Raw genomic sequence first — 18,734 nt, 5'->3', positions numbered from 1 at the left:
ATGAAAAAAACATTTTATAGCTTGAAATTTCAGCTTTGAAGTGCTATCGATAATTTTTTAATCTTTTTAGTATTTATACACTAAGAAATACGGAAAATTTAAGGATGCCTAATAAATTTGTCAAAGGCTGTATACTTTTTGTTTTACAAGAATATATTTCCTCATTTAAATACTTTTTCCAGGAAAATGCTGTATTTTTTTAAGCTTCTAAAATATTAAATCTCTAAAGATTAAATTTAATTAGAGATTAAATATATAATGTATCAAATTATACAATACATAATTGCTACTTTTAAAAAAGTCATGCAACAGAATGATAATATGATACATACATGTACGTATCATTATTATGCAATATTAAAATAATACAAATTCTTTGAAGGCCGTAACGTCAAGCCACGCAATCGTACAATGGTAGAAAAAAGAGAAGAAAAAGAAAAATATCAAAAGACGAAGATCGAGCCTCGGGCCAAGATCGCAAATCCAACGCGTTCCGCGCCTCCTTTAACGATCCTTATAAATCCTTAACAGCGGCGGGTTTATCGCCGTGATTGCCAACGGCGATTGGGTTGCGACTTTCGTATAGTTGCGGGAACCGATCGGGCGCATACCGATCGTTGAACGGTCGTCGGTCGTGAAAGGTGGAAAGAATGGTGGTTTTACGCGTGAAACGTGCTTCCGAGAAACGAATCGCTGGAAAATTTCAACGTACAAAGCGTTCGTTAAAGTATGGTTGTCCTCGAAAAAATATCCTCTAATTTATTAATTTCCAAACAAATACGTTTGTTGCTAAAAAAAAAATTCATCCATTAAATTCTTAGAATTCTTTCTCGAATTGAGAATTGTCAAAATTTAGCCATTGAAATTAAGAAGGAATTGGGACGGATCAAATCGGTTACGTCAAAAGTTAATAAATTTAATATGTAATACGCCATGTATTCGACATTCATGAATTTCACATTACGCAAAACGCTTTTAGTTTTTTAAAATACTAAATTCATATTTTGTAAGTTAAAAGTTTCGTCCAGAATATTAAAATTTTTATTTTATTCGTAAATTTTTATTTTATTTATTTATTAACTTTCGACATAGCTGTTTGTCCACAGATCTTCTCGAAGAATTTTATACATATTTTGCGATCGATTGATTTTTACGCTGATCTTCCGCTTTCCGTTATTACCGGGAGAATAAATACTGACGAGAAAAGCACTTGTTTCGGGTGTGAAGTTTCAAAGTCAAATGTCGAAATGTTCGCTCGAGGACGTATTAGTCCTCGGACAATACAATCTAGGAGGTCCCAAAGATAATATCTTCCCTCCGATCGAAAATCGGGACACGACTTGGCGTTTTCTTCGTGCCAAGTCGAGCGCAACGAAAGAATCTCTATATACAGTTACCCGTGACATCAACGAGGCATCTTCTCTCTATAGCTCCGACCAACGGAATGTTCCATCAATTTGTGGTGCGAATGTCCGTTTGAACGAGAAATTCATCTCAAGTATAAAGAGCACATCTCAAGTCTTCCAAAATTAATCATCGTATCAAATTTCGTGAAAATCTTTTTGTAAATAATTTTTTTTTTGTTACCATTTTATTTATAATTCGCTGCATTAATATATTAATTATTTATTTTATTAAATAAAATATTTTTTTTCTAAAGTAAATGTGTATGTGTGTATGTCGAGCACTTAAATAATTATTAGACCTATACAAATTAATATCGTATATGTGATATAAAAATAGTATGAAAAAATATATAAAAATAAAATAATAAAATAATTTACGTATATATATAAAATAATTTGTTTTTGTTTTTTGAGAAAATTAATAAATTTTTTAAATAAAATATTAACGTTTTCCTAATCTGCTTCAGTTGTACTATTATACTTTTTCTGTGTCGCACTTGATTCTCCGTAGTTTAATATAACTAATATTAACTCTTACTCCGTATTGTTATTTTTGACACCTTCTAACTGTACAGGGGGTCAGCGTATTTTCGATAAGTTTATTAATATGTAAAAGTGTTTTAAAAAATCTGAAAAAAATGTATATACCTTCTTTGAACATTCTAAATAAAAACTAAAATAATAAATTTGAAAAATAATTTACTTAAATATATTATTTTATGATTATTTGTATGTGATATAAAAATAGTATGAAAAAATATATAAAAATAAAATAATAAAATAATTTACATATATAAAATAGTTTGTTTTTTTTTCAGAAAATTAATAAATTTTTTAAATAAAATATAAGATTTTCCTAATCTGCTTCAGTTGTATTATTATGCTTTATCTGTGTCGCACTTGATTCTCCGTAGTTTAATACTAATATTAACCCTTACTCCGTATTGTTATTTTTAGCACCTTCTAACTGTACAGGTGGGTCAGCGTATTTTCAATTATTAATATGTAAAAGTGTTTTAAAAAATCTGAAAAATATATATATATCTTCTTTGAACATTCTAAATAAAAACTAAAATAATAAATTTGAAAAATAATTTACTTAAATATATTATTTTATGATTATTTGTTTTCGAGAAATTGAGACGTTGTTAGAAAAATCACAGACAAAAATGATCCATCAGTACGGAATAAGGGTTAAAGTGCGAAAATCCAATATATATAGAGTGTTGATCAGACACGTGGATAGACTTCGATAGATTTAACATATTTGTGATCGATAAAATGATCGAACGCTATTGCGTCGTTATATGCAAATGGAATAAAAAATCCCCCGAAACGTTTGACTTTTCCTCACGGCCGCCCTCGTTCACGCCGTCATATATAAGTTAGGAACGGGTGTTCGAATTAACGTTCGGGCCATGGGTAAATATAGAGGGGCCACCCAGCGTGCAACTAATGTAGCGCGTGGTGGGGTAAAGATTCCGCTCGAGTCGTTTCCCTCTTTTTGCCAGCGCAACGCGTATCCTCCTTTTTTCCTCCCCTTCTCCCCTCCACCTCGTGCCTCCCCGCGGACGATTTATTCTCTATCCTTCTTGCTTCTGCTCGCCCGTTTTCCACGCCGCGCGCCGTGAAAATTTACGGTCGCGCTTCTGGCAAATGAAGAGGCAAAATCAAGGCTTACCGCTCGAGAATAATCGATCCATCTGATGCTATTCGACACGATTTTCTCACATTGATTCATTTCCCTCCGTCGCTACATTTTCTTCACGCATTTCAAACAGGTTTCGTACAACGAATAATTCAATTGTGTATCAATTTACTTATTATTTTTTTCTTACGGAGGAATTAATAAAATTATATATATATATTGAAGGAAAATCTTCTTTCATTTTTAAAACTTTTAATAATTTGAAATATTATGTGCAGTTGCAAGACTTATTATTATGAAATAAAATTTTAAAAATATGCATACAAATGCGATAAAAAATATTTCTCCGTCGTATGTTTTTTATCCCGGTGATCTTAATTCCTCTACATATTTCACATCTTTAGATCGACAGAAAATAACGGAAATGTAGAGTTCTTTTTTTTGTATCATTGTTGTCGTTAAAGAACGCAGCAATGCCGTCTTGAGGGATGAAAATAAAGTATGTGTAATATAGTCACTTACCCTGCACCCACAACTGATCGACTTTACTATTGACTTGTGCGGATTTGAGGGCGACGCAAAACGTGGCTAGCGCGAGGACAGCCACAAAGAGCACTTTCCCAGCATGCCTTTGTAGAAAATAACCCAACTGACTCAGCTGATCCTGGAGTCGCGCCCTGATCCACACCGCTGACCTTTGACCTTCCGCCTTCCCCTGAAAAAAAAAAAAAAGATCAGAATTGTGATCTCGTTGCACACGGAATAATTGTCATGTACATTGTGTTTTTTATTACGTAAGAATTATCACGTTCTCGTAAATATCAATTAAATACTTGTCCAATTTAATCGAAGATGTATAAAAAGAAATTCACATTTTTCTCTAATGATATCGATGTGATTTCAGTGAATAATCAGAATTTTAAATCTATATTAAAAAAATAAATAAATAAATAAAGAATAGTCCTATTATACATCTTTCAAGATAAGCTTTATGAAATCTGACTTTGATGCGACCTGTAACCCAGAATAATTCTGACGTTACGCGGAATAGGAACGGATACAGCTGGTTTCTGAGAAAAATCTGTAAATGCACCCGTCACCGACACGAAAGTGAGGTCAAAAATGTCGAGGCTTTTAAATTCATTGCGTGGATTTGTAGAATAATAAGTGGCGAAAATACTAGAGAGAAAATAAAGTGAGAGTAAAATAGAAAGAAATAGGGAGAAAGAGAAAGGAGGAGAGAACGGATTGAGGATGTGGTGGTTAGATTCGAGCTTTTAGAGTGAGATTATCGCTGCTTAAATAAAATTAATAGAAAAAAAAAAAGAAATTTAGAGAGAGAGAGAGAGAGAGAGGGAAAAGGTTATGAAGAGAGAAGTGATCGTACAAGAAGCCGGGGATGAGGAAGGAGGGAGGGAAAGCTACGCTTGCAACATTGCAAGCGGCAACGCTGCCACACTACCTGGTGGCCGCTCTGACAATATGTACCATGGACCACCCGCAACAATACCTATCTTTCGTGGGAGGAGAAAGAAAGATGTCTAATCCAGAAAGAAAAGAAAAGAGAGAAGTCGATTGTGTGTGAGCTTGGCTGCTTCTTCCTCATCTCTGCTTCTTCTCTCGTTCGACAAATAAATAGGCAAACACTCTATTCGATCTGTGATAAATAATTGTAAACAAGACACATAGTATTATACAGCCTTGGTCACAAGTATTAGGCACCCTTAAATTTTCCCTATCTATTATTTTGTTAATAGTATATAAATAGTAAAAAGATTAAAAAACTATCAATAGCACTTTAAAGCTGAAATTTCAAGCTATAAAATGTTTTTTTAATTTTTCGTTTGCGATAATTTTTCACCCGGTATCGACAACATGTCTGAAAAATACAGATTTAATTTCAAAATTATGTATCTCGGCCAAAAAAATTTAGGAAAATTAAAAAAAAAGTATTTTGTAGGCAAAATATTGTAGTTTATGGAACTTGACTTAAATTTTTCGAGAGAAATTTTTTTATCGAGCTGCAGAGTGTCAAAAATACAATAAAATTTTAAGAAACACAACAATGTTTTTTTTTTTTTAAGTACAGAACAAGGAAAATACAAAATTTTTTTAATTACCGATAGCAACTTTAATGCGTTATCAGTACATTAAAAAATTTTGACACTCTGTAACTCGATAAAAAAATTTAAGTTAAGTTCCATAAACTACAACATTTTGCCTACAAAATCCTTTTTTTTAAATTTCCTACAATTTTTTTAGCCGAGATACATAATTTTGAAACATGTCGATAAATTATTGCAAACGATAAATTAAAAAATCATTTTAAAGCTTGAAATTTCAGCTTTAAAGTGCTATCAATAGTTTTTAAAAATTTTTTACTCTTTTTAGTATTTATATATTGTTAACAAAATAAAAAACACGGAAAATTTAAGGGTGCCTAATACTTTTGCAACCATGGCTATATATACATACATACATTTTTTATAGCAAATATATTATTAATCGTATATATATATTACAATTATTTTACTCGAGTTATTACGTAATACATATTTATTTTTCCAAATAAAATTATAATTAAAAAAAATCAAAAAAATCTAATTATGCTTTCCGCTAATCAAAATATAAAAAGTCTTTACGCTCGTTACATCTGTTTAACACCGTCTTTTGCACACCGCGAGGTACAGTTATCTTGAGCGCAATATACGCGCGCGCGTGCGCGTTTACAACGGCTGACAGATGAAAATATGGATTACGCGCAGCCACGTATCTCGGGGCGGTAGCTGCGAGTATCGGATAGCAAGGTTTTCCAGCCAATTAACTCTCTCGTGACGCGGGCCTGCGGCTGCACGGGCCCTGGGGGTAATTCTAGACGCGCGGACAATCCACATCCGCCACATGGTGTGCCGCGAAGGGACCCGCTAACACGCGGCGGGGTCCACCGCGCTACGCGCGCTTCGACGTTGTGTTTCCGCGTGACTTTTGCCCCCTAGGCTTTCCTCGCAAAGATCTATATGACGATTATAAGAGCTACAACTCGTAGTGTGCATTCAAAACCACGCTATTTTAAATATATTATACTCAACACGCAGCACACATTTCGATATTGAATATAATAAGATATGATCCTATCTATTAAAAATATAATATACATTATATATTATATGATATTAATTAATATATAATAAAAATATACAATTTTTATGGGAAATGTATAGTACTTCAAATAAAATGAAAGAAATGTTTTCATGGAAATTATTAAATGAAAAATAATATCGTTACTTTTGAATACATAATTTTAAGAGGTTTAGAGGAAAGTCTGTAAAAAATAGCTTAAAGTTTCTTTGAAAATCATTTAAAAAAAAAAAAAAAAATCTAATCAAGAATATTAGAAATGAAAAGTAATTAAAGACAGTATACTATAAAATTTTAAAGGTTATTTTTTAAACATCCAGAAATTAAGAAAAATAAAAGAAAATACTTGACATTATTCCAATACAATTGCGTCCTTATCATTCTTATCGCAATTAGTATCGAATAATATAGGTAAATTTAGAATTTTATTTCAAGGTTTAATTATATAAAAAACGTTTTTTATATATATAAGAGCAAATATATGACCAACCATAATAACATTGTAGCAAAAAGCAAAATCGACTCTAAAGGTCATCTGCAAATTTAGCAATGAAGGTCGCGCAGTGTGAGACACCCTGTATACTACCGAGAGAGCGCACACCGGTATTTTCACCGACCGTTTCGAGAAAGAAACCGAAAGGACGAAGAAGAAGAAGAAGAAGAAGAAGTAAAAGGAAGTCGAGACGCCACGAGTCGCTCTCGAGACGTCTATATAACGTCCACATGTACACACACATACACGCACACACGTGGCAGCGCACGAGAGAGGGAAACGAGGTAGGAGGAAGAGGGGGACAAAGACGGTTCCCCCCTTTTTCCCGTAAGTGGTCTCTCTCACCGCGGGCCTTATGGGGTTTCTGCCGGCGGTTGGGCAGTATCTACATATTACAAGCTCGCGGCGCGGAGACCACCGTCGTTGACATAAGATCCTGTTATGCTGTCTGCTATCTCTCGGCACAGCTCGTGTCGCGCCATAAAAAACATTAAAAGTACAAGTAACATAAATTCGTTAAGCGCGGCGGCGGTGATCGCCTCGCTTCTCTCGCGACTCGTCTCTCTCGCAAGTGTTCCTCCTCCTCGAGAGAGAGACGAGCCCGATCGACCACTTGAACACTCTCATCCTCCTCGCTTTGTCGGGTCTTTTCGCGCCTCTACTTTCGTTGTGATTCTTTTACACATCGTCCGCCAATTATACTAATATATTGTACTAATAGACGTATGTAATACAGAAATAGATAATAGTAATACCTATTTTCTACAATTCTTTTGATTATTAATATTTTTCTATTTCTTATGAAAATATCAGAGTTTTTAAAATTTCATATTTTAATTGGAAGGGAAAAAAAATCTGATATTACGTCTACTCTGAAAATTAACACATTTTGCGAAATACCGTCGGCTTGAGGAATTTCTTTCAGTCATGTTGTGAATTCCAGGATACTCGGTATGCGCGTGCACGTAACTCACGCGGTACGCTACGCACGCGGCTCGGCCGGATAAACGAAGAGGTTCTTGTGGTAGGTACGGTTCGAAAGTGTCGTAGTAAGAAACTCGATCTGGCCCGACTCTCTAATCGACCGAGGAATTCCACGGCAATGTCTATCCGAAAGGGAAACCCAAAGATTGGACTTGGTAACGAGTTTTCGAGATTCTTGATCATCGCAAATACTCCCTCCTATATTTCAAGCCTCGGTCGCGACTCCTTCCTCTATACGATACGCATCATTTACAGAATCTCCATGTAATTAATAATTTTCGCTCTTCTTCCCACAAACCTATAAAGTTCTTGATAAATTATTAATAAAAGTTTCTAGCAATTAATTGTAAATATATATATATATATATATATATATATATATATATATATATATATATAAAAACCAAAGACACGCGAGGTTTCAGCTGTATATTTTCTTTATCTGAAAATTGATAATAATAATCTTTTCAGATCAACAAAGAGCTGAAAGAACTTTTAACCCTTTTTTGATAAGTTTATTAATATGTAAAAGTGTTTTCAAAAAAATCTAAAAAAATTTATATGTTTTCTTTAAGCATTCTAAATAAAGACCAAAATAATAAATTTGAAAAATAATTTATTTAAATATATTATTTTATGATTATTCGTTTTCGAAAAATCACGGACAAAAATAACCCACCAGTATGGAATAAGTGTTTAAAAAAAAAAAAAAAAACTCAAATTTCCGAAAAGAAAATCTTAAGTAAAGAAAAAGCTGAGAAAAATCCCATCTAAAGAAGCGCTCTTCTCAATTTGGATAAAGTTATAACGCTAAAGAAGCTGTCAATGCCTCGGAATACAGAAGGAAAACTGTGACTCCAAACGAATTGTAACACAAAATTGACAGCATCAAGAACTCTATTTGAAATTCCAGGAATATACATGTACATATATATTATATATATATATATAACGGGAGCTGCAGGTACAGAGGACAAGCGCGAAGGATGGAAGATGAAAGGCGTCCGAACGATACGCCGGGTCGTGTGGGCGTACATCCTTCAGCAAGGATGAAAGGGACAGACCGACTCTTATAGGTGCATCGATGTCCGGCGCACTTCTCCTTTGCGGATCGGCAAAACTGATGAAATTTGATGAAAAGCGTGACGGTCGGTCTCTTTAAGATTTTTCACGCGTTAAAAATGCGTGAAAGCTTCCCGTCGTTTTACAAAAATTGTAAACCCAAACGGGAAAACTTGTAAAAATTGATTACATCTGTATTCGGATCTGAAAGGGACAGGTAATGAAACTTTACGACTCATTTTCTTCGTCTTTCCTCACCTTTTCCTTTCGAGAAAAAATAAATGTTTCAATCGTGACTCGATGACAGAATCGTCTTAAATCATTCTATTGCATAAGACAAAGAATGTATCTATAAATAAAGACATTTAATGGAGACATTTTTAGTTTCTCCTTGTTTATAAATAAATACACGTATGTGTGCGAGATATGTAGGTTTTTACGTGAAAGAAGAAAGACCGCATTCTCCCTGGGGCCGTGCAAGGCGAGGAGATGAACTTCTAGGAAAAATAGATTTAAACTCTGTTCGGAAGAGGGGTTTCATCTTCCTTCTCTGAAGAATGAGATACTTCGCCTGTTCCATGACTCACGCTGTATGCAGATATTGTTAGAAATACGGCTTATTTTCTCAGCGATATACAGGTTCGGTAAATTTGGAATTCCCTTTTCTTTCGAGACGAAAACTGAAGGGAAACTATCATCTGTCATTAATTTTTTATTTTCAAATCAAAGAAAGAAATAGAAAAATTTTGCATTATATATATTTCACTACAAACTCAGATAAATTATTTTCATAAAACATCTCATATTCAGATAAACTATTTCAACTTTCAATTTCTCTTAATCTGACGTTGCCGAATTAACGAAAATAAAAAAATTAACTTTTAATTTACCTAAATCCTCTCAAGAGAAACTGACACATACATTCTTTTTTTTATTTATAGTAAATTTAAAGAAATTACATTATAATTATTTACTTGAACTTTTTCTTGAATTTTCTTTTTAAATTACAACGTGAAACATTCGGTGATTCTGGGACACCTTGTACGTGGGCAAGTTTCCACGGGTCGCCTTCAAGGCGGTACGCGCGCCGCACGTCTCTCCACCCTCTCGTAGGTATTATTAGTGTTGGAAGTTTCTCTCTCATACACGCGTAGTGTCGGCGCCCTTTAATCTCACACACGTACGCTCGCAGCGCAAGCACGCGTGCGTGAATGCCCGGTATTGTGGGCCGCACCGACGATGGTCGCTTTCAAAGTTGCCAGAAATTAAGATACAGATTACGGTATAGCGCGTCTATACGCTATTTCGTGCCGCTGGAATTCAGCGTTTATCTTCGATCGTGATCTTTATGGGCTATCGTCTTTCGGATTTGTCAGTAGTGGTAGAACATGCGGCGATATATGTATTTAAGATTCTTCCCGGAAATATTGCTAGAGCCATCGAATCACCAAATCCTATTAAGTCATTACTGACAGTAAGCCCTGACAATGTGTATATGTCTCTTTCACACGAATTCCATTTTACAAATAAAAAAAAATGTGTACGTTTTAGTTTTCAATAATTGTGAATTTTCCAAAATAAATGTTTGTGTTAAATAAATTTTTCAATCGATTAAGCTATGTTAAATAATTTTTCTATTTTCATAAAAAATTCCAAAAATATTGTATATATAATTAAAATAATTCTTTAATAATAATTTCTCGTAAACGTAAACGCACCTCTAGAGAATCTCGCAGTTTGCTTTTTAAGAAGACAAAATCAATTACTTCGTTGAAAATTAATTAAAAGGTAATTTAATTAGGTAAATATTTTTCATACGAGTACTAATAACTCGCACCCCCCCCCCCCCCCACCGCAACAACACGTCCTTTCTGTGTACGCACGCATACGTAGATATCTGCGAACGCGAGATAGTGCAGCAGGTCGAGGCCAGTACATACACGTGGCTGAATCTCTGGTGAACATAAACAAATTGGAGTAAATGAACTCTGGCGTGCGCGCGCGCGCGCGCGAGTATGTGTGACGTGATGATGATAACGGATCCGCGTATTCTGTAAACATTTTGGGGGGAGGGGGCGCGCAAACATGCATCACATGCATCACATGCGACGCAAGGCCAAGGTTGATCCGGCGCGATCGAGTTGCACATTCTCAATGAGAATAAATCAATTTCGATCAGAGCGTTTATGGATCGTTTGATTAAAAGCAAAATTGCACCGAATCTTCCTAATATACGAATCAAAAATCAACATTCGCTATGCAAAACAATTTACATTACAAAAAATTAAAAAAGATTAAACGTTTTAAATATCAATCACACGCACACTAAATTCATAAATGTATAATTTTTCCACAGCAGAAAAATTTTTAAAAATCATTTTTATGTCTGATACATGGGACAGAAAATATTTTATGGGCAGTAATATAGAGTAAGTCAAACCGAATAGAAAAGTCCTTTATCATTTTGCGATTTGCGCAATAATTATTAAACTATTAATTAAAAACGCTCAGCGAACGATATTATATATACAATACAAAGTGTCCGGTAAATAATAATCGCCCCATCTCTCTAGGGCTGATAGAGCAAGTCAAACTGAACGTAAAAGTCCTTTGCCATTTTGCGATTTTCGCAATAATTATTAACATATTAATTAAAAATATTAATATGCGCATATAGCGCTCAGCATACGCTGAACGTTTTTAATTAATATTTTAATAATTATTGCGAAAATCGCAAAATGGTAGAGGACTTTTATGTTCAGCTTGACTTGCTCTATCAGCTCTAGAGAGGTGGGGTGATTATTACCGGACACTTTGTATTGTATATGTAATATCGTTCGCTGAGCGTTTTTAATTAATAGTTTAATAATTATTGCGTAAATCGCAAAATGATAAAGGACTTTTCTATTCGGTTTGACCTGCTCCATCTGCCCATGAAAGGTCGGGCAATTATTACCCGACACCCTGTACACGTGTAGTAAAAGTAATAAAAGATAAAAAAAATTAATTTAACAAAGTAGAAACAATCAAATAATTTTGATAAATTCTCTCTCTCTTTCTCTCTCATCAAATTTCCTTTCTCCACATTAAATTATTCAATGTTTGCATAGAAAAATTGTCTTATCAAACAAATTGCTCTAAATTAAGTCGACTCACAGAAGATTAAAGCATATACAATAAAGATATAAAAATAGGGTGATATCATTATTTTCAAAGAAACATATGCCGTACTTTCATACACATACACACATGTATTCTTCGATATTCCCCGACGAAACTAATTCATCACGTTCCATTATCATCCCGCACATAAATCCTCCCGAGAGAGTCAGTCTCCCTTCTTTGTAGAGGGAGAAAAAAAAAGAAAGAGAAGGAAACAGACCCCGTATGCATACGTCTCCATATGCACGCACTCACGCCACACACACGCACGCTCGCCTTGTGGAGGCCGGGGCCACTGACTCACTGACTCATTCGGCATAAACGCGAAGCACGAAGAGGTTGATTCTCTTCTTCAACCGAGAGCCGCCTCGTCGAGAAGAAAAGTGGAGCATCGACCTCGAATTTTGGTCTCTTTGTGCCGCTCATCCCGACTGTCATCGCTTCTCTGCTTCATCGGTGATCGCGCTCTCGATTGTGCAATCGCAAGGAATCTCCGAAAATCCTTTCGCTCTATCGCGAGTCATATGATAATTCGTGAGACAATCCAATCAGCGTAAAGAGAGTCCGAGTTTTTCAACAAAAATGAATCGTCGGACAATTTTTGTGTATAATATAAAAATTTCAGTTTAAAAATTATACTTAATTACTTTCTATTCAAATAAAATATTATTTAATTGATATATTTTCATTCAATTAAGAAACGTTAACTTTTGAATATCAATAATTGTTCATTAAATTTTTTGCATCTCTTAATGTGAAAAAAAAAAAAAAAAAAAAATTACGTGCATAAATATGTCATAAACATTTTTAAAAAATCACTATACATAGAGCGTATATTTTAATAATTTTACAATAAAAATTACTACTTTTATTATTGCTACAAATTACGATTCGATAATGGCAAAGTTGCTTTTAACGAAGACGTAACCGATTTCAACGAAACGACCCGGTACATCCGCGATGTAGAAATCGCTCGTGCGACCACCCAGCACGATTATTGCGAGCAAAAAGTTCGCGAGGCCTGCTACTCCGCTTTGCCTCTTATTATAGGTGCGCGTTTCTCGGACCATCGGCCGGGATACGTCGAACGCAATTGAAAATAGCATCAACACGGATTTAATGTAGCGTAATCAAAATTAAAGATGACGGATATTAAATTAAAACATATATATCTGTGCACAAAAACAAAATTAAATATGCAATAATCTCGCGAAATAAATACACGGGAAATATACATATATGCGAAAGGATTGCATCGAGGGGTTGGTCACTAACAGTTATAATGTATAAAAATTACCCTTTGATACGGATTACCCTTAAATTACACCTCGGATTACTTAAGATTACCTAATAGTATCTCAAATTAAAAATAAATTTTGAAAAAGAAATTTTACTTTAAATTATTTTAACGCTAAAGATTATTTAGATTTAGCAAAAATAACCTTGGATTAGCCAAAATTTTGCTGGGATTGCCGTTGAATTACCTAGCCCTTCTACAAAAATTACCTAAGTGACCAACCCCTCGGAGTGCATATATTCTCTTCTCGTACTTTGAAATATCAATATTGCCTTTAATTGTCTTTAAACAATATTCTCTTAGCGAAAATGTTGAAGCTTATAAATAAAAACGACCAAGTAATGGCAAGGCTAATCGTGCAGAAAAGTCAAAATTACCAAAGTCGATTAATGAAAAAAAGAACATGATAGTATCCGCGATTGTCCTGTATCGAAGCGAGCATTCTTGAAAAATAATATCGTCCGGTTCACGTGCCACGCACATTTTCGTTCGGCTGAGAGTCCCCCGATCTCTCTGCCAGTGATAAATACTACAAGATGTTTTCGGTTGCACAAAAGATGTGCCAAGAATGACACGTCTTAGATTTGTGACTCCTGCGCGGCAGGAAGTCGAGCCTTTGATTTGAAACTTTCAAGAACCGGCTTCTCGGGGCCACCCACGTATGTGAAAATTCAAGACAATTAGTCAGTGCGTAGTTCTAGAGAGACTGGCGTGCTTGTGAATATGCGTATGTGTCGAATTATTAATGCGTAACGCAGTGCGCGAGCTTCCTTCAAACCTCATGCGTCCGTGAGGATATTTCGGAAATCGGTGTGGTTATCATCGTCACAATTAACGATATTACTTTCAGCTCGGCTAATTTCTTATGTTTCAAAAACAAGAGGAGATAGAATTTTCAACACGAGACGGTTTTTAATTACGAATCTTTCTCTCTAATCAATTTTACTATCAAGAACTGCCTATCTTTCAGATAAAAGTTTCTCGAAAATAAAATTCTATGTTGAAAGCTTTTATCCCGCACATTTCCGATTATTATATTTTTTACACGAAATCCTGCATTTTCAATTGTACCACAAATAACGGATCGACCTGTACAAGGCGATAAAATGAAACGATTCAAGATCGAGATGAGCTCGGCTAATTTTTGTATTTCAAAACAAGAGATAGAATTTTCAACACGAGACGGTTTTTAACGAGGGGTTGGTCACTGAGGTAATTTTTGTACAAGGGTTAGGTAATTCAGCGGCAATCCCAGCAAAATTTTGGCTAATCCAAGGTTATTTTTGCTAAATCTAAATAATCTTTAGCGTTCAAATAATTTAAAGTAAAATTTCTTTTTCAAAATTTATTTTTTATTTAAGATACTATTAGGTAATCTTAAATAATCCGAGGTATAATTTAAGGGTAATCCGTATCAAAGGGTAATTTTTGTACATTATAACTGTTAGTGACCAACCCCTCGGTTTTTAATAACGAATCTTTCCCTCTAATCAATTTTACTATTAACAACTGCCTATGTTTCAGATAAAAATTTCTCGAAAATAAAATTGTACGTTGAAAGCTTTTATCCCGCACATTTCCGATTATTATATTTTTTACACGAAATCCTGCATTTTCAATTGTACCACAAATAACGGATCGACCTGTACAAGGCGATAAAATGAAACGATTCAAGATCGAGATGCGATGGGAAGAAGAAGGAGTGGTTTGGGAAAGTATGATTTTGTCGTGGCTGCACACAAGCAGATTGCGGCATCATCGGTAATACCGCTTTTCGAGAGGCCCTTCGCCGACGATAAGGGTCGGGAGCGCTAACCGCCGTTAAAACCCATTTCTCGATCGTCAAAATGCGCCTCGTTAATCAGCGATCGGAGATAACACGACGCCGCCGCGCCGGTAGGAAGTAACGGCGCCGTTATCGGCGAACGGCCAATATAATTTGCATCAAATTCATGCGCTTATCTCTCCTTGGAGAACCGAATCCCGCAATACAAGTGCGTGTGACGCGCTATTATCTACATCTAGTTGTGTTGGGGTAAAAGAATAGACCTCACGGAGCGGAGCGAGTCTCGTTCCACGGACGCGGCGAACCGCTAAATTAGTTAACCGTCTTAATTAGCCGTCCCGGTATCTACACGGAAGAACGTAACATTAACGTAGTATTTCATGCGTAAATAACGTCCAAGATAATTTTACGCGATATATACGCTTTTTCCACGCCACATGTGAGGCGGAACTAAACTTGCTATATTGGTTGCTTTTTTTACGAGAAATAAAAAGATATTGTTTTATATAATGCGATTCGCACGTGCGTGAGTAAAAACGATATCGAACAATTTGATTTAAATGCCTTGTAAAAGGTGTTCGGTTAACAAATATGTATTTAACATCTTTTTTTTTTTTTTTTTTGTCTCCCTTTTTCAAATCTTTTAGATGACGATGAAACTAGACAATCGATCCTTTGATCTGTTTGACGCTTGCTATCTACAGATTATAATACATCATACATTCTTAATCATATTCATGACTAATTAGTATGTTACAAATATCACATGCACAAGAAAGGATAAATAGGCTCGGGTTCATAAACGCATAATCTTGTTTGTAGTTATGTTTATATAATCCCCCTTTTAGATTATGAAAAGAATCTTATGACCACATTTAAATACGATTAAAAAGAATCTCCAAATTTCAAAATTCGAAAACGTCGGAAACTTAAAAATACCTTTCGCTCTAATTATTTTTTTAATATATTATATTATATAATTTTTTCTGATAGATTTTAATATACATATATACTAACATTTTGTAAGAAACTAAAGTAATAAATTTTTAATATTAAATAGTTGATAATTTAATGAAATATGGAAAGGAGAAATTAAAGAAGATAATTTGTTGAAAATTACTTTGTTTTCGCGATGAAATTTTCGTTCCGAAAAAAAATAGAACGATGTCGCGAAGTCGAGGAGGAATTATATAAAGGGAAACGATGCAACGTGAAGGCTCACCTTTAGGAGCTGATCTAACGCTATTGCAGCGTCCGTCCAGCTGGGTCTGACATAGAGATCCGACTCGTGCCGGATCTTGGCGTTTTCCGCCGCCCTGGAGTCTTTCTCATCCTCCGCGCCACCATTCTGCCGCGGGCCCTGCGATCCAGAAGGGCGTTCCGCTAGGATCCCTGTGGATATAGGGCCAGACGCGGAAACCATGGTCTGTCATGCATTCGCCCGCACGCCACGCGCGGTTACGATTTTACGAACCCGTTCACCTTCGCCCCCTTCGTCTCTTTCTATCCGTCGTTTCTCCCTCGTTCTCACCGACCGACCGATCTTCAATTTCTCATCGATCTCTCGTTACGGATCTCGTTGTGCGGCTTGCTAGAGGTTCTCTGACAACCCTCGAGGTAATAAATAACTTCGCGTTGACGTTTTAATATCGGTTCTTTTTTTTTTCTTTTTTTTTTTTTTTTTTAAGGGGGACTCGAACGATCTGGTTCGAAATCGGGGCGCGGTATTCTTTTCGGAGCTGTCTCTCTTTTCTCTCTCTCTCTCGATCTCGTCGCGAACTCGAACGTGGGACCGAAACGACCCGCGGGACGCTCACCCTCGCACTCACTGGCTGGAGAAATCGTAACACCTTTCGGGAGCACTTGTTCACCAACACTGTCCGCGGGTTTGTACAATAACCACGTGACCTCGCTCGAAATTCGCGCACGAGGATAGCGTGTCACGATGCGCATGCGCACGCGTCCTGCCGATATATGTATCGTACTCTGCGCCGACGAGATCGGTTTTTAGGTTACCCGCGATAAACACTCGTCTCTCTCTCTCTCTCTCTCTCTCTCTCTCTCTTTTTCTTGCTCTCACTAACGGAGCCGAGAACGCGCCAGCGAAGAAAACGTATCGCGCGACGCGACGCGATTAATTTTTTTTTCCCGCGTCACGTGTCGTAATCCGCCGGATAGCCGGATGGGGGGGGGGCCCGTTTAGGGCCCGGCTCGTTGTCACACTGTCACACCACCGAACGTTATTGTTGTCGTCGTTGCCGCCGTCGTCGCTGCTCGGACGCGTTCGCAGAGTGCGACGGGCCCCTCTGCGTGGGCCCCTGATACGTCCTGGTGATGCGTACTCGTGCGTAATGGTGCGACGACGGGCGCCGGCGTCCACACGACCGCCACTTAGAGCAGTCTAAGTCGGTACTAAGCGAAACGCGCTGCCACATTTCTTTCGTGGCCTGCCTGCTGCCTGCCCTGCCGCGCCGGCCATAGTTGACGGCCTCCCCACCCCTTCTCCAGAACGGCGCTCGCGCTCGATCGGGCTGCGCAAACATTCAGGCTCGTACGCCATGAGCCCCGGCCCCGTATCTTCGATATCAACATTTATTATCATATATTACCTGCATTCGCGCGTCTCGCGATGCGTTGTATAAAATTTATTTTTATTTTTCAATACGTAAGAGAAAACATTAATACGTATATACTGACATATATTAAGAAAAATATTAGTATATATTCATATTTTTAGAATATACATAATTATATTGATATAATATACCAAGAATGTTATTTTACAAGAATACTATATTAGCATACTTGTATACTATGTACTATAAGTATACTAAAATGGTATATCTATAGCATTCTTCCTCATGAAAATAAAGAGGACGAATTAAGTCTCGATATATATAATTAAGTATGGAAAATTGTTTTTTTTTTTTTTGTTTTTTTTTATATTGATCGATTAGTGGATCCGAATCCATAAACTGAGAAATTTTACATATATTTCGCACAGATCATATTTGATCGATCGATCGATCGAGGCTCGGATGGCGAATGAAGATCCACCCACGGATCGATGCGTTACTGCGCGCGGAGATGACGTTGAGCCGAACGGAGCCGAGATGGACCGAAGTGTCGGAGACTCGGAGACGATTGGCGGAGGCGTTTGGCGTCCGCGTTGCTAGGATACCCAGGGACTAGCGAGGGGAGCCGACTCTAGACCACACACGCGTTCCCATTTTTCCTCGGAGCAAAAACATTACCCACACATTGAGACGCGAGATGTACACATACGCACGCACGCACGCACGCACATGACGTTACACAGCTGCGTTACGCGCGGATCGACACGGCACACAGTGGTGCCTAGATGGACGAAAACTTTCAACTTCTTTTTTTGGAAAATTTTATCTTAAATGTATTTGAATCCATACGCATATTCGTGTAATCGCTGGTTGATAAGAAATTGCGATACAAGATTTCGCGAATAGCAATATTTTGATAAATTGAAGCGATTTTTAATACAATAGATTTTTTTAATAAAAATATTATTCTTTGAATAAATTTTTTTAAATATATCTAGAAATATCTTATGCAGAATAATGTCAAGCATTTAAAAAACAAGAGACCAAGTTAAAATGTGCGAAAAAAAATCTACAAAGCTGCGCGTTAAATCCTCGCTTCGCGTAATTTCTAATTTTATCACAACGGGAAAGGCGAGTACAAACGAAATGATTACAAATAGTTAAAATAACATTTCATTTACA

The 18,734-nt window shown here is 36.3% G+C and overlaps 1 protein-coding gene across 4 annotated transcripts in view; it reads right to left on the bottom strand.

Annotated features, from left to right (window-relative positions):
- The window catches only part of Ptc (protein patched), a 46,406-nt gene extending 28,908 nt beyond the window's left edge, over window positions 1–17,498 (bottom strand). For 3 of the 4 annotated variants that reach the window (XM_072910620.1, XM_072910621.1, XM_072910622.1), the window contains exons 1-2: window positions 16,199–17,496; window positions 3,577–3,769 (exon numbers count right to left, since the gene is read on the bottom strand). In XM_072910620.1, the coding sequence (XP_072766721.1) occupies window positions 3,577–3,769; window positions 16,199–16,399 (394 nt within the window). In that variant the 5' untranslated portion in view covers window positions 16,400–17,496. Of the gene's footprint in view, window positions 1–3,576; window positions 3,770–16,198 lie in introns of all 4 variants that reach the window. The other variant, XM_072910623.1, reaches the window with a different exon arrangement.
- Window positions 17,499–18,734: the final 1,236 nt, after the last annotated feature.

Source organism: Anoplolepis gracilipes, chromosome 2, assembly GCF_047496725.1.
Source record: "Anoplolepis gracilipes chromosome 2, ASM4749672v1, whole genome shotgun sequence".
Taxonomy (NCBI): domain Eukaryota; kingdom Metazoa; phylum Arthropoda; class Insecta; order Hymenoptera; family Formicidae; genus Anoplolepis; species Anoplolepis gracilipes.
The sequence above is the reverse complement of the archived record's forward strand: the minus strand, read 5'-3'. Positions and strand labels throughout refer to the sequence as shown.